This window comes from Nestor notabilis, unplaced genomic scaffold (genome assembly GCF_000696875.1).
Source record: "Nestor notabilis isolate BGI_N333 unplaced genomic scaffold, ASM69687v1 scaffold2573, whole genome shotgun sequence".
Lineage (NCBI taxonomy): Eukaryota > Metazoa > Chordata > Aves > Psittaciformes > Psittacidae > Nestor > Nestor notabilis.
In genome coordinates this window covers 2,036-17,033 of record NW_009922219.1, presented here as the reverse complement: position 1 = coordinate 17,033, position 14,998 = coordinate 2,036, and the positions used below count along the sequence as shown (strand labels likewise).

The 14,998-nt window shown below is 39.2% G+C and overlaps 1 protein-coding gene across 1 annotated transcript; it reads right to left on the bottom strand.

Moving 5' to 3' along the window:
• Positions 1-1,464: 1,464 nt before the first annotated feature.
• GAS2L3 (growth arrest-specific 2 like 3) lies at positions 1,465-12,112 on the bottom strand. Its single transcript, XM_010011506.1, has 8 exons — positions 12,083-12,112; positions 10,986-11,154; positions 10,486-10,604; positions 8,940-9,081; positions 5,178-5,241; positions 4,414-4,552; positions 3,553-3,660; positions 1,465-2,835 (listed from the first exon to the last, which is right to left on the bottom strand). Exons 1-8 carry the CDS (start codon positions 12,110-12,112, stop codon positions 1,465-1,467), a joined length of 2,142 nt encoding a protein of 713 aa, XP_010009808.1.
• Positions 12,113-14,998: the final 2,886 nt, after the last annotated feature.

The window sequence follows — 14,998 nt, the reverse complement described above, 5'->3', positions numbered from 1 at the left end:
ATATAATTAAATATATAACATCATAAACTGCAGTTTCCATGCATGTCTTCTCTTGCCCATAAGTAAATAACCTGGGAACAGAGAGCAGAAGTGATGATCTATGGAAGTCAGCAGTGTTTCTCCACAGACCTTGAGAGCTCCTCAGTGTTTGCAGGAACAACTGTTCATTAAACCCAAAATATCCCAAACAATGCTACTCCCAAGGACAGTAATTTTTATTAATCTACCATTAAACTCACTTCTGTTAAGGGAAGGTGTTGAGCACCACAGATATTTAAACCTGAAAGCCTTCAGGAGTTGAAAGCCTAAACAGTGCATAGATTTCTGGCACTTTCAGATGTTTAAAGGCAAGTGCAGTCCCTCGGTGCCTCCTTGGGAAGCTACTCCTCACCTCCAGAAAGGAGAGCCAGTAAAAAGGTCTCCATAAATAAAACAAAAAAAGCCACTGTAGACTGAGACTACCCATAAAAATTAACCTGTAACACTGATAAAACCAAATTTAGAATCACTAAATACTTTTACATGCAAAGGCCGCTCCTGCAGAGCAGTAAGGCTTTGCCAGTACAAGTCAGTACTGCCAACTTTCTGTTGCTGGGGCAGGTGTTGCTTTTGGGCTCCATCCCAGGGGAAGGCATCCTCCCAGCAACTCAGGAGCTTCTCTCCGTGTAGCAAGAGCTTTCTAGGAAAGACTGGGCTCTAAGCAAGGTTATCTGCCCAGGGTTTTAAAAGTAGCATTGCTCACTGAAGAGATCTGTGCTGAATTTGAAAGGCTAAGGCACAATGAGAGCAAGCAATCAAGGCCATGATTTTCCACATCCAGCTTAACACAAGCTAAGAAGGCTCCACTTCCAAGTGAGCAGAAGCCACTTTAAGGCATATGGGGGCTACAGTGAACACTGATAATGGCAGTTGTCAAAGCTAAACATGACTAGAAATGTCTTTCTAATACATGCAGATGACCCAAATTTGCATTCTGGGACACCAGTGGACTAAACCCCACAGTTTTGTTTGAGGTATTATAAATTCTACAGCTTGTGCACAGCTCTATCACTTGTCAAGGGCCTCAACGCAGATGTGCCAGAACCACATGGGCTCTGCCCTGGGTAGATGTTTCTGGGGCAGGCTTAGCCCCCTTGAAAATGAGCAGCAGCAAAAGCAGCAGCCCTAGCTCCCCTTCCCTCTCTCCCACCTTCTCTGCAGCAGGTCAGGCTAGCAGCAAACAGGTGTCTTCTTCTCTATTCCACAGTGCTACACAGCAAGCAAGCTCACTTCCAAATATATCTGATTGGAAGTTTCAAAACCACAAAATAAATACAGTTCTTACTCTAAGTTATGCAGCAAAATGTAGATTATACCCAATATGTCATGGTAAATATAGTGTTATTAAACTTTTTTCCTTGTGTAGCAGTTACAAGAGGCCCATATGAACAAAATTCAGACTTCCACAGAAAGTAACAATTAAGTTTACTTTCTGGGTTTTTTACTCCCTGTCATAACAAAATAGTGATCATCTTGCCTGCTTTTCATAAGAGGACTTTTTGATGCACCAGGTATTCCTTTGTTACACGCCACTGCTGATTTTCCCTTAGGGAGAGCCTTCTTGGCTGCTGGGGCCAAGCTTTCGTTTGCTTGCAAGTTGTTTCTGAAGGCTGCGTTGGCTGTTTTGGTCACTGCCTCTTTGGCTGAAGTTTGAGGAAGCCGCACAACAGATAAGGGAGTGCGTTCAGGAGGCTTGGATGAAGTGGGTCCAACCTGAGGGGGTTTACTGGCATTAGGCTGCTTATTGACAGCTGATGATATATTTTTGCTTGTAGATACCAGCATAGGTGGTGACTTTAATGCTTTGTTAACTGCAAGGGAAGGTGCAGAAGCTGAGTGTTTTAGGACTGAAGGACTTTTCAGGTTCCTTGCTCGGTCAGTAGCTGTTTGTGGAGCTTTCCAAGGATGCTGAGACCTAGTTCCTGAGGTCTGAATAGCATTTTCAGAATGAGGTTTTGCAAGGAGCTGCTGAGATTGTGCAAACTTGGCAACAGCACACAGATTTGTTGCCGGTGGCTGAGCAGCCTTTGGAGCAACTGAATTCACTTTGGTTTTAGTGGCAGATCCAGGTTTGCATTTAGCAGGGACACACTTCTGTTTTGAAGTGATGGTTTCAGCTGTGCCAGGCAAGGGAGATGGCTGTTTTTTAGGGGATGAGAGGGCAGGATGCAGTGCTGGTGCTGGGGAGCTCCGAGGCAGGGTAAATTTCATCTTGGGAGAATCAGGGGACCAAATACGTTTGCGCAATGTTTCAGAGTGAACAAGAGCTGTTCTTGTTCCTGCAGATGAAGAGCTTTTGCTTAAAGGGTGTGAAGGAGCAGAAGCTGGTGAACTGTGTGCAGGAGACTCCAGTTTCTTTGAGGTGCCACCTAATGGTCTGAGAGGAGACTGCATGCCTGGCACTGAAGACCCTTGTAATTTGGACCTGACTGTTGATGACTTGGCTGTGGAGGATGGAAGCACTGGCACTTTTGGTGATGCCACAACAGGGGACTGAGGACGTTTAGGTAAAGCCTTCCTGGTGCTGGCCCCAAGAGTTGAAACAGGAGTCGGGGGTTTTGATGGCTGCTTTTGAAACATATTGACAGCTGACATTGGATTCATAACAGGAGGCTCCTGAATTCTAGCTGATGAGCTGGGGACAGTGTCACTGGTGACTCCTTTCTGAAACGCCAGGATTTTTTGTTCCAGAGTTGCAAACTGAAGCACTCGGCATGGATCATATTTAAGTAGAAAACCTTGAAGAGTGTCCCAGCCTCCACCAACACGGACCATCACATGCTTGCCATGTAGCATCTGAGAATCGAGGAAGAGGTGGGGGGAGAGCAGAAGAACAAGAGATGTTTCTATCTTGTTTTATGCAGCATTGTCTTCATCTTACATTAACATTTATTGAAATTGACCAGAAATAGGACCTCCTTTCTTACAGAGAAACATTTTTTAAAAAGAGAAATTGTGATAAATAAGGTTTATGCTTCCCAATTCTTTTAATAGATAGTTTCTCCTGCAGAGACGGTTGTTATGTGTCAGAAAATAATGAAAGCATATATTCAGAAGACACTTTAACCATTCTGTCAGCATCTTTATTTAGTATATAGAGCTTTGGATACAGGTTTTGTTCAAATTATGGATGTCCTTGTAACGCAAACTCTTAAGCTGTTGAAAAGAGTGACCAAGTATCCTACAAATTATAAACCCCAAGTGTCCAGATCTTGAAAAAGCAATGTTCTCAGAATATTCTATAGCACTATCCTTATTTGTCTTGCAAGTTGTTACTGAAATTAAAGAAACAGCACAGAAAAGCATAACTAACTTAGTTTAGTGAGACTGTAAAATCAATGGTTGTAAGATCTAAGTAGCTACACCTGCTCTGGATAGGGAATTGGATGGCATGGTGTCCCAACCTAAATCATTCTGTAATTCTAAAACAATACCATAAAAATGAGGTATGTCACTTAAAAGCATTTATCTTCCCAACATGAATATAAATTGGAATTCTGAGAAAGTACTTACTCGTATGAAGAGTATTTTATCTCCCAGTCTATAACGTCCCTCCGATAAGTATTCAATTGAAAATCGATGGGAACAACTGCAGGGAGGATCTTCTGCTATATGTTTAACCTAGTTATTAAAAATGAAAGTATGTGTATTTTGACAGAAGTATGTGTTTAACAGTTTGAGATATTTAATACACAAAAAGATACTGTTATCCTCATCCTATAATCTAAAATAACCCTAGAATTCTGTACCGTCACAATAATATCTGAGCTACACAGAGGTTCAAAATGTAGAATAAAAGATTAAAGAACAAACTGCACACACAAATACTTTTAGTTGTACCAATCCAACTTTCACAATTTCTTCAATTTTAAGTTGTTTCTAATTTCACTTTCAAGACTTGTTCATAACATTATGCATAGCAGCATCAATTCCAACCACAACCTTATAAAGACACTGTTATGGTCTCTACAAACTGAAACAAGTGCCTGGGTTTCCCCTCTGACCAAATGCATTGCTATACCTGACCCAGGAGTACTTCAGAGTTCTCACTAACTTTCTACAAGTTAATCTTCTAGGTGACACCCAAGAAGGAATCCACCAAAAAAAGGAGAAAAGGTCCCCAGATAAGTCCAGGGTTAGAAAACATGTGCCTCTTACAGCCACTTAGAAACTTAAATTGCCAAGCAGGAAAAATAGTGAGTTTTCAGAGAGAGCGAGTATCTCGTGGCTGACTTTGGGAATCCCAAAGAAGCAGACATTCTACATTACAACATAGAGGACCTTTAAAAGAAATGCTTACTGAGTCAGATCACAGAAGTACCAAAATTAGAATTTGATGTAAAGCCTAGAACACAATAAATAAGTAGTACTTACTGCCTCATGTAGCTCGCCATGGTGACAACATGACTTTGCTGTGCTAATAGGTGATGGTGGTCCAGAGGTCATTAGCAGTGTTTCTTCTAGCTCAATTTCCTTCTCTAGTTTTACTAGTACAGGAGGTTCAACTCCATACCTCAAGTATATAAGTAGACAGTTTAAATGCTGTTTTACTAAAGAAACCAAAAAGTTATGATAACAAACATGCAAAATTCTGAGTGGCTTGACTGACAGGGAACAGCACTAAATCAGTCAGAAGAATAACTGCCTTGATAATCCAAAGAGAAGGAACAGCTCTGAGTTTCTACTAGAAGCCCTCTCTAAAGTGTTCTTGGAGCTACCAATGAAGACAGTAAAAATGTAGTAAAAACTACATAATTTAGGTCACATCCAATTCAAATAAATTATCTTAAAGCTTCCAGATCGGCCAAAAAGCTTAAAAAGTAACAACCGTAAAACTGTATTTAATGTCCAGTGAATTCCTTCCAAGATGTAGACATATCTATAAGCTGAACATAGCATTTAAACATACAGCTATAAACACCAGTGGATCAGCAACTCTCCATGGAAACAACACCAAAAAAACAAACCCAAAAACTTATATTGTACTAGAAGAACTCTTCACTACACTACTTTCTGTGCAGAATTAACATTTACTGCATTGCACTTAATGACCAAAGACTGTCTCAACTTTATCTTAGCTTTTACGTAATAGAATGTGTTCTTCAATGTCTCATTAGGAGCATGCACAGATTACATACCCAGACACAATGCGCCCGATTTCCAACAAACAAAGATACACTTGTCTTGGATCCTTGTGCAAAACTAAAAGGAAAGAGAATAAAAGGGAGTTACAGCTCATATTTACTGTGGAGAGGCCTGTGCAATTAAGTATGAAGAAGGGAAGATAAGGAATAGATGACTATAACTTTGCCATCATTCTACCCAGAAGCAAGCTACATTAGCATTGATAAAGCACTATATGCTTTCCAGCTAATTTTCTATTCCATAAAATGTTTAAACCCATTCTGGCAATCCTGAAATCAAATTCTTCTTTACCTCCTAAGAGAAATATGCTTAGGAGGAAATTGATCCAAGAGCTTTCCCTTTGCTATCCCCAAATACATTATCACAGTTGTAAAGATGAAGAGTATTCAGCAACTGCAAATAGGAAAATATGCTCCAATTGTTCTTGCTTGTGCTTACAGGCACAGATAGGCCCACACACTCTATAGAGAGTGTATAGAATACAAGTGACCTAGCTGACAAGTGGATGGCTGTGCAGCCGGTCAGCCTAAGTGGTTTAAAGCCGTGGCTGTGAAAGAATAATCTGGGTGACTGTTACCATTTCAGTAAGCAACACATCTTTTTTCTTACCACTTTAAGAGCTTTGGGTGCCAGCAGGAGCTGGCAGATTCACCCAGTTCCACTTTGCCAGTGGCAGCTACCCTACTTCATGCTATACCCTTATTTCACCCCACGCTATCAGCCCATACCTTGTGACCTATCTATCCAGTGATTTGCTTCAGGATTTGATATCTTTGTGAGGCTGTATCTGAAAAGGATGGTCAAAACCCCTGACTGTAAGAAGTAGGTAAGAATGACATTGGTTTAAGAGACAAAGATTCGAACATCAGATATCGGCTGTGATCACAGAGAAGCAGCAACTCAATTTCAGATATGTTAGTAGCACTGAGTTTTGCATTAGGCTTTGCTTTTCAAAGACTCTGCCCACATTAACCCAGCTAGTGCTCAATGCAGAGGCTGCTTTGCACCCCTCAGTTCAGAGAGGCTTTAGTAGCTGCATGTACGTGGCCGTGTAGGCACACAAAATGACAATCAGGAGAGCTGGAGAATGAGGTGGAAGAGTGAGGTGATGACCAAACAATGTAAAGATGACTATGGCAGGCCTTCTGGGTTTTCTTGACAGCTTTGAAATGAAAATATTCAATCATTTCTACTGCTGCACTGAAGAATGGAAGATGCAGAACGAAAACAATGTCTGTTTTGGTTTCTTTCCATCTTTAGGTGCACAAGGAAAAAGAGGCAAGGCCATGAACAAGGAAAGAAAATAGTTTAAAATCTCACCCCCACGTAACTACTTCCTCCTTTGTCCCCAAACAACCCTTAAAATTGAGGTGCTTTCAACATGTTCTAAGAACAGTTGTATGAATGCTTTGGGAAAAAAAACAAAAAAAACCCCAAAAAACAAACCAACAAACATCCCTGCAATTTTTCAGCCAACTAGGAGTACTGCCTAATAACTCAGAAACGAAAGGCTGGAAGAAAGGTCATTCAGCTCCCCTCAACCCACGCACATGGCACTGTTCTTTCCCCAGTCAGCATTAAGTATAAGAAATGGGAAAAGCTGTATATTTTCATGTGGTATAACATTTATATGAACAAGTCTGACTTTCTTTGCAATATGCAGCAACAATATTCAGTAGAAACTGGAAATTCACTCTCAAGAGAAACATGAGTCGGCTCTATATTTGCAGATGAAATCTAACATCTTTCTGATGTTCAATTTTATATTTAAAATGACTTTGCTTTAAATAAGACTGAAGTGTTTCCTAAAGTATAAGCAAAGTACAAAATCAGATGTTCTTGTTTACATCACCTACACCAGTTTGTAAGTCTACTTTTTAGAAGACCTGATTATGAAGGGTAAATCTAAAATAGAAAGTTGACACAGCCATAAAATAAAAGGTGCTAGGGGTCATTTAGTCCCTTTTTTTTTTCTGGTATGTGCTTTTGTCAGCTGTAACAGAAGTGGCATTATTTACCTGAATCTAGAATAGAAAAATACAAATTTACCCCTAAGAGATCAAGAAATTCGTTTTGGCTTGATGTCAAAGGGGGTCCCCATGATGGCTACTGTCCCTTTCTACTGTCTCAGGAGCCACTTGATTTATTACCTTCACAGCCACCCACACTTTTCAGCAGGCCTTGCTCTATGTATCTGATGGGAAAAAGACAATTGTTAAATTGTCTTTCCCCCATTTAATTCATAAAGAATTGCTTGAAAGTTTGATGGAGAACATCAGTGGAAAGAATGTTTCATCAAGGAGGCAGCAAGTCTGCTCATTTTTACTGCCAAAAAGGCTCACAGAAGATATTTATGCCATAAAGCAAGCTTGTGTCAAGAGTTACGAACAGACTTCAAACCACTTCTTAGCTATGAGCAAAAGCCACAGCATTAGGAAATCGTGTCTGCTTATCTCAGGGAGGCTAAACAGGTTCTAGTTACCCATCCACTTACAGGAACTAAGGTGTTTAAGCAATGCAGTTCATCCAAGTTATACCGAAAAAAAAAAAAAAAAAAAAAACCCAAAAAACACCCTAATTTTCTTGCATCTCAGCTCTCCTACTCAAATGTATTTCATGGCACTGAAAAGAGATACACTCACTAATTAAATCAGACTGAGGCAGATGGAAATGAGGATGTTTTCTCAACTATTCTAAAAGATGTCTTATCCAATAGAGAAAGCATGGGCAGTCCAACTAGCTGGGAGGAGAGCTTGAAAGAAGAGCAGTTAATGAAAACAGTGCCTCCCATTTAAATTACATTAAATGTCACAAAGACTTTGAGAAAAATCTAGTAAACATTGTGACAACTTCATGATTACTGAAAACAAAAGGTACTTTGCAAATTTCTGCTGTTCTGCTGACAGGCAGATATTTTGCCTTTAAAAAATAAAAAGCAGTCAAAAAAACTCGTCTTTGGCTTGCCACAGAAAGGTTTGTGTTAATTAATTTTTACTGACATAATAGCTGGTAGAAGAGCATTTCATTATTTACTATGCAATTAAAGCACACTTCTTAATTAGCAGTTAAGCAAGTTTTATTCCATCTGGAAGTATCAGTCTAGAAGCTGTTTGTTATAAGGGACAGACTGTGCATTGGGGCAGGCATACACACACAGTTGGCAATATTTTTTTTTTATAACTATCTTATTAAATGGGAAAACACAAATGGTTTAGAGTCATGTCAAGTAGGTCCTGAAGTAAATGTTAATTACCAACAGACTGTTGCCACTTCAGGCACAATGCCCTGTTGTAGTTACCAAATTTAGCAGTCATGAATGCATAATTCCAAGGGCTTTCTGCAACAAGAATGAGCTCTAACTCCAAATAAAGGATCTTATTGTGAGTTGAATCCATGACCTTGTGGTCTTCCTGCACAGGGAAAGTGAAACCACGCTTTTCTCCTCTGTTTCTCAGTTGGCCTTTTCACTGAAGGAAAACATGCAAGTTTGCTGCACAACTGTCACTCCCAGCTTCATCCCACACAGCAACTTTTAGAAGTTTGGAAAAGCATCATGCGAGTTAGAGCAGTCACTGAATTGATTTTTCAAGGCTTCTACTTGAACACTTCCTTAAAATAAGTAAAAGCATTAACAGCTTGCATGAGACAGGCACAGTCGTGACAAACGCTTCAAAAGACTGTACACAAGAGATCTCCCTGACCAGGTAGTTATCCACATACAGATCAAAGCAAGTCTTACAAAAAGGTAGATTTACCTAAACCTTCAGATTCAAAGAGATAAGTCTCATCAACTCCAATGGCCCTACACCAGTTAAGAAAGTTGGCTGTATTATCTCTGGCAAAAAAAGATCCTGATGGAGCATCCTTCTTACATGGAACTTTTCTCATAGGAAAATTCTGGCAAGGGAAGAAAACAAAAAGTACATTGTGCACATCAACATTGCCAACAGATTTCAAAGCATATTTGCAAAGGAAAATAAACCCTCAATTCAGAGTACAGAAAGTGGTTAGTAAGTATTTTGTGTGCAACCCACTATGCATTCTATTAAAACAGCCACACTAATGTAGAAAGCACTCCATGCTATCGTTGTGAACAGTCACGGAGCGAATGATCCTTAGCACTGCAGCCTCTCCCAAAGCTGCCTGTACAGTTGCTCCACCATGCTAGAGCGGAAGTATTACTGGTGGTTTCACTGGTTTGGATAATTATTCCCCCTTCCCAAGCTCTATTCACAGCAGCAAAATGAGCACAGATAGAGAACTCCAACTAAACTAAAATATACTCGGCTGCCAGACTTCAATATTTTAGAGCCTGTTCTAGAAAGCAGAGGGAATCAGAAGGGAACAAAGGACAGTTTCCTTTAAAGGAATTCAGTACGTATTTGGTTTTAAATTAGTATCTTCAGAACTAAAGCTTTAGTTCATAGATACACACATTATGCATCTGGTCTTCCTTTAAAAAAAAAAAAAAAAACCCAACAAAAGAACAACTAAGGATTTGTAGCATTCATATGGCTCTTGAATAAATACCCTTTGGCATCCTAAGACTTCTCCCCCCAGTTAGTAATGATTCTAATATTAGTAATTATATTACTTACTGGTAAATATCCATTACTTAAAACTGTTGTTTTACTAGATAAAATAGTAAAAGGTAACCACAAAATAAAAATGATCTGGATATGGTGAAAAAGTTCCTCCTGCACCAAACGGAAACACTACCAAAGAGGGCATATTAGCTGGTGACCTACTGTTTGACAAATCCAGGCACTGCTTGTAGCTATACCCCTGTACATTGAACATACGCTACCTACACCAGTGTTATATGGCTTTATATTTTAAATTGACAGATTGGAATTTTTCATGGTACAAACACAGACTGGAAGTTGCTTGAGATTCATGTTTTAAGTCAGCCTTGGTTCCTAACAAAAACTCTAGAGCCCATGTCCAGGTACATCTCAGTTCAAATATTTTGATGGCTGACCTACATACTAGAGTTTAGCCACCAGTTTCTGGCATAAAACATACCACCAAGTGCCAGTGGATATCCTGTTACCAACCCACATTGATGTCAGGGGAGCAAAATCCAGTCTTGGACTAGATCTTCCTCAGGCAAGACTTCTGAAATCAAACTAAAAGCCTGGTAAGGACTTTAGGATTTGATTAACAAAGCATATAAGTAATTTTTTTTGCACAAAGCCAGTTTACCCATCTATAAGCCACATTGTTGTTAATCAGTCTCTTTTACTAATACTTACAATTAAAGAGTTTATATATGCATTAAAAAAAATTACAATGACTCACCCTTAAATTATTTGAGGTACAAGATTCTTTAACTGTGTTTTGAAGAACACCAACCAATTGGCAGAGTAGTACTCCATTATCAAGTTCTTCTAGCAGTTGTTCTGCTTTAACTTCCATTCCTAAAAAAATCAATATTAGAGTTACTCCAGAGAAGGTAAAGAAGTTTCATATGAACTTAGAGGCAACTCAAATAGCATTCTAGTGTTAAATACTGAAAATTAATAGATATACATAAGTAAGCTAAAATCAAATATCCATTTAATTAGATTTTAGTTAGACTACCAAGATTCAGCAAATAAATTAGAATGATTAATCATCCTACCTCTATGAAGTGGCAGCTAATAAAATCCAAAACCAAAACATGCATTTTTATGCAATTCTCCTAGCCATTCAGGCTCAGATACACGGCTCTTAACAGTACCATAGGTATTAAGTGTCAGCATTGACTGGAATATTGGAAAGTGCTTTGAAATTTATCAGACAGTGATTTTTAACCTCACCCAACAAGCCAGACAGCCAGATTGACAGATCTTCTTGCATAGGCACCAAAGTTGCTTCATGCCGCACAGATATCCATCGGTCATACAGGCACACATCGGCCAAACCTGGCCCATGTCTGGGAGTTAGAGGACTTCGGGGACTTAAGGGAAGGTCATCTCCAAACCACACCTGCAGAAGACATCAGGAAGCTGCAGACACCAAGCTCTAGTATTTGCAGGCAGATTGCAAAGACTTGCAGTTCTGAATTATGCTGAAGACTATTCAAAGAGTAAGTGGTCATTTCCCTTCAGACAGATAGATACACCAACACAGCAATAGTCATGAATGGTGCAGCTCTCATCAATAACTCCTGCATCAAAAGTACTACTACATTCATGCTCTTGACTTCTTTGGATTTAAAATAACACATTTTCCTGAATATGAAATGAAGAAAACATGCATTAAATCTGCGGTCTTTTTGTGTTTCTCAGCACATTTTAAGCAATGAAATCTGCAGATTATCATATAATTTATTATAGACTACTGATTCCTCCGACATTCATTTCAGAAGCATTTAGTGTTTAAATCATTAAAATGATGATGTTAAGAGGAAACATATTTCCATGCAAGAACATAGCACAGTTCTTGAACATAAATCCTTAGCATTTCTCTTAGGGATTGTATATTTTCATATTTGAGAGGTACCTTACATTTCAAGAAAAGTACTACACTGAAATTTGATGCACAAAATTCATGAAGACAAAGAGTCCTTTTGGTGTTCTTAAATACTTTCCTTCAGTTCAGTGTGTGTATAAAAAAAGATATTTATTTACACTTTAATAGGAGTCTTAAAAACACCTCTTAATCAACAAGCAAGTTCTTCAATAACTTAGCATTTGACTTCAAAACCTTAGGTAACAGCATTTAGGAAGAGAACACTGGGTTACATATCTTGTCACATTGCTCCATTAGCAAAATGGGAAAATTATTACTTTTTTTTTTAATAGAGATAACTCTGGGGGTTCTGGCATTTCATCTGCTTCAGGGTTAATTTTTGCATTAAAACAAAAAAAAAAAAATACGTTATACGGGATTCAAACATTAGTAAGCCATTTACCTGAACTGCATTCTGCATGGTCACCTGCATTTATGTTAGTTTCTCCCCCTAGAAAAAGAGAAGAGAATTTTTAATACAGTCCCTACTGCTTTCAACTAAAACCCACCAGTGCTGTTTTGGTAAAACAAGCACAAGTCTTATTGGGAATGGAGGAGGAAAGAGGGAAGTATCTTAGTAGCTAACATTTTGATGCAGTATTCAGTTGATGTTAGCTCTCTGCCCTTAAGTAAAGGGGCAGTTATTACAGCACAAAGCAGCAACTAACTTCATATGCATAAGTAACAGTCAAAAGTTTGCATGATTTTAAGGAGCTCTAAGACACATACTTTACCAAAGAGAAATAAAAATACTCCAAACCATTCCTGGATGTAACAGTGTTCTTTCTTTCTAAGCTATCACACAAGTGTATCTTGTACATGCATGCATACACACCTATGTATCCTGAGTTTATATTAAATACCTTTAAGTTTATGGAAATCTTAAAGCAAAGAATAATTTTGAAGAATGAGATTTCTTCTTGCATAGATACATAAGAGAAATCAATATTAATATTGTTGGAATATTGTTTTTCCAGGCAACAGCGCACACCTACATTTTCAACAGAATGTTGCAAGCTATTGCGACAATATGGTTATCAGGACAATTCCTTGGCAAAACAATCCTCAAGGAAAGTTTTAGGGGCAATTTGGTCAACATTTTTCTCTCCTAAAGCCAACACAGTATTTTCCAGCAATGCTTTCAATCATGGGAAAACCCAGCACAAATTCTGCTCTGGGCTTGGGATCAATCAGTAAGTCTCTTCATGCAGGCTCCAGGTCTAGAAATGCACAGTATTACCACGTTAGCTGCATACACACATACCAGAATTTCCTCAGCATAATTATCCACAGTGGTAGTGGAGAGCATTATGACCTCAAAACGTACTTATCTGTGTCTCGAAGCCACTTAGAAACAACTTTCTTGCTCCATCACTTAATAGCTGCAATAAAACTTCATCTTGCTGATGAAGCTGGAAACCAGATTGCAGAGACTGTCAGACAGTTTTAACTCATCTGTTTTCCTTTAAAAATAAATAACTTCCCCCTCCTGTCCCAGACGTTTAAGCTTTATATGTAGATGGCATTCTTCTCCATCTGATGTACCACCTGGCCTTCCTATAACAAAAGGCTCTACAACCCATCACAGAAGACCCCATTCTCATAAAAATTCTCCCCCTTCTTCTTACTCAGAAAGCACAATGGTGCTGTTTCCTTCCTATTTTTCCTTCTCACACTACATAGGACCACACATGTCAGGCATTTCAACCAACTTACCTCTATGGCCAGCAAACAAGCAACCAGTTTAGTTTCGGCCTGAAACCGCTTCCACGTATCAAGACTGCTAGCACTTCTCAAACTTTACCATACCAGGGACACTCCAAGTGATATCTTTCCTTTTATTTCTAGGGAAAAGAGAAAGAAAAAAAAAAAAAAAAAAAGAAGACACATCCTCTCCTTGATGTCATTTTTCCTTCTGTGAATGAACAAGGGAAGGGCAGTGTATATAACAAGCATTACTAATGAGCATGTTATGCTTCCCACAGCTTTGTCCAGGCCAATACATTTTGCTTTAGCATGAGAAAGCTATTGTCCCAAGCGGGTCGCAATAAGAGGCTTCATTGATTAAAAAAAATAAATAAAACAACAGCAGGACAGCCAGTAGAGAAGTTGTTCTCATTAAAATAAGGAGCTTCATATAGGCTAACAAGCGCTCTAGCATACTAACTGCCAAGGGAAAACAAAAGGCAGCCTAACTCACAGGGAGCACTCAAAACACGAACAAAGCAACATATTCACACAGCAGCTATCACAAGAATGTTCAGCATCTGCAGTTTTGTGGCATGCCTAACAAAAACTAGTCAAAAAAAGAAGGAAAAAAAGAGGAAAAATTAAAAGAGATTGAGGAAAATTGTGGCACTTGAACTTTAAGAGCCTGCTTTTCTAAAATAAGTTATTTTGTAAGCCCATATGCCAAAGGGCTCTAGAAAGTCAAACAGATTCACTTATCAGGGCATCTGAATAACACTTAACAAAAAACCCTGATGACATAGACCACCCTGTATGAATTTTGAGTTGAAAAATTAATGTAGTAACAATCACCCATTTTCAGATCCTGAAGAGTCCAGACTGCAGGGAATACAGATTAATATAGCCTTATCACTTACAGGGAGAGCAAGTGGGATGAGAAGACTCAGAAGTCTGCCACCTTCAAGTAGTCAGCCTGCAAGGGTGCAGAAGGTGCTGTGGTAAGGCGAATACTGCAGTACTGTGTAGAGTCATAACCAAATCTGACAACTTCTAAAACCAGTTGGGTTTCCTGCATCAAAAGGCTGTACATAATGAATGAATAAAGTATTTGATATTGAATTCAGGCAGCTCCAGCTAGAACAGTATCAGTTTCTACACATGCCAGTTTTATCAACTCACCTTCATTCAACAGGCATTTGGTATTCAGGGATCACACCTGTGAAAGAAAATGCCACAGAATGAAAATGGACTGTATCATATCATGTCCCATCCATAGCCTCAGGCCATGCCACTCCCATTTCCAGGCAAGTTGATATCCTGAAGGTCCTTACGAGGGGTCTCTACCTGCTTCACCCCTTAAAACAGGGGAACCACCAGAAACTTGCATGCATTTCCCAATCAGGGGGACAAACAGCCCAGCTCCAAGCTCAGCAAACAGAATTCCCCTGCCACCCAGCAGCACCACTCTCAGAAAACACCTCACTTCTGCTCGCACTTCTATTGCGAACAGGCTCCACGGGATGGGAGGAGAGTAGAAACACCGCCCAGTCCTAGTAGCACCTTATATCTAGATCAATACAGCGACACTGACTTACTGCGAGACAGGTGGTCATCCCCAAATGATATAGTA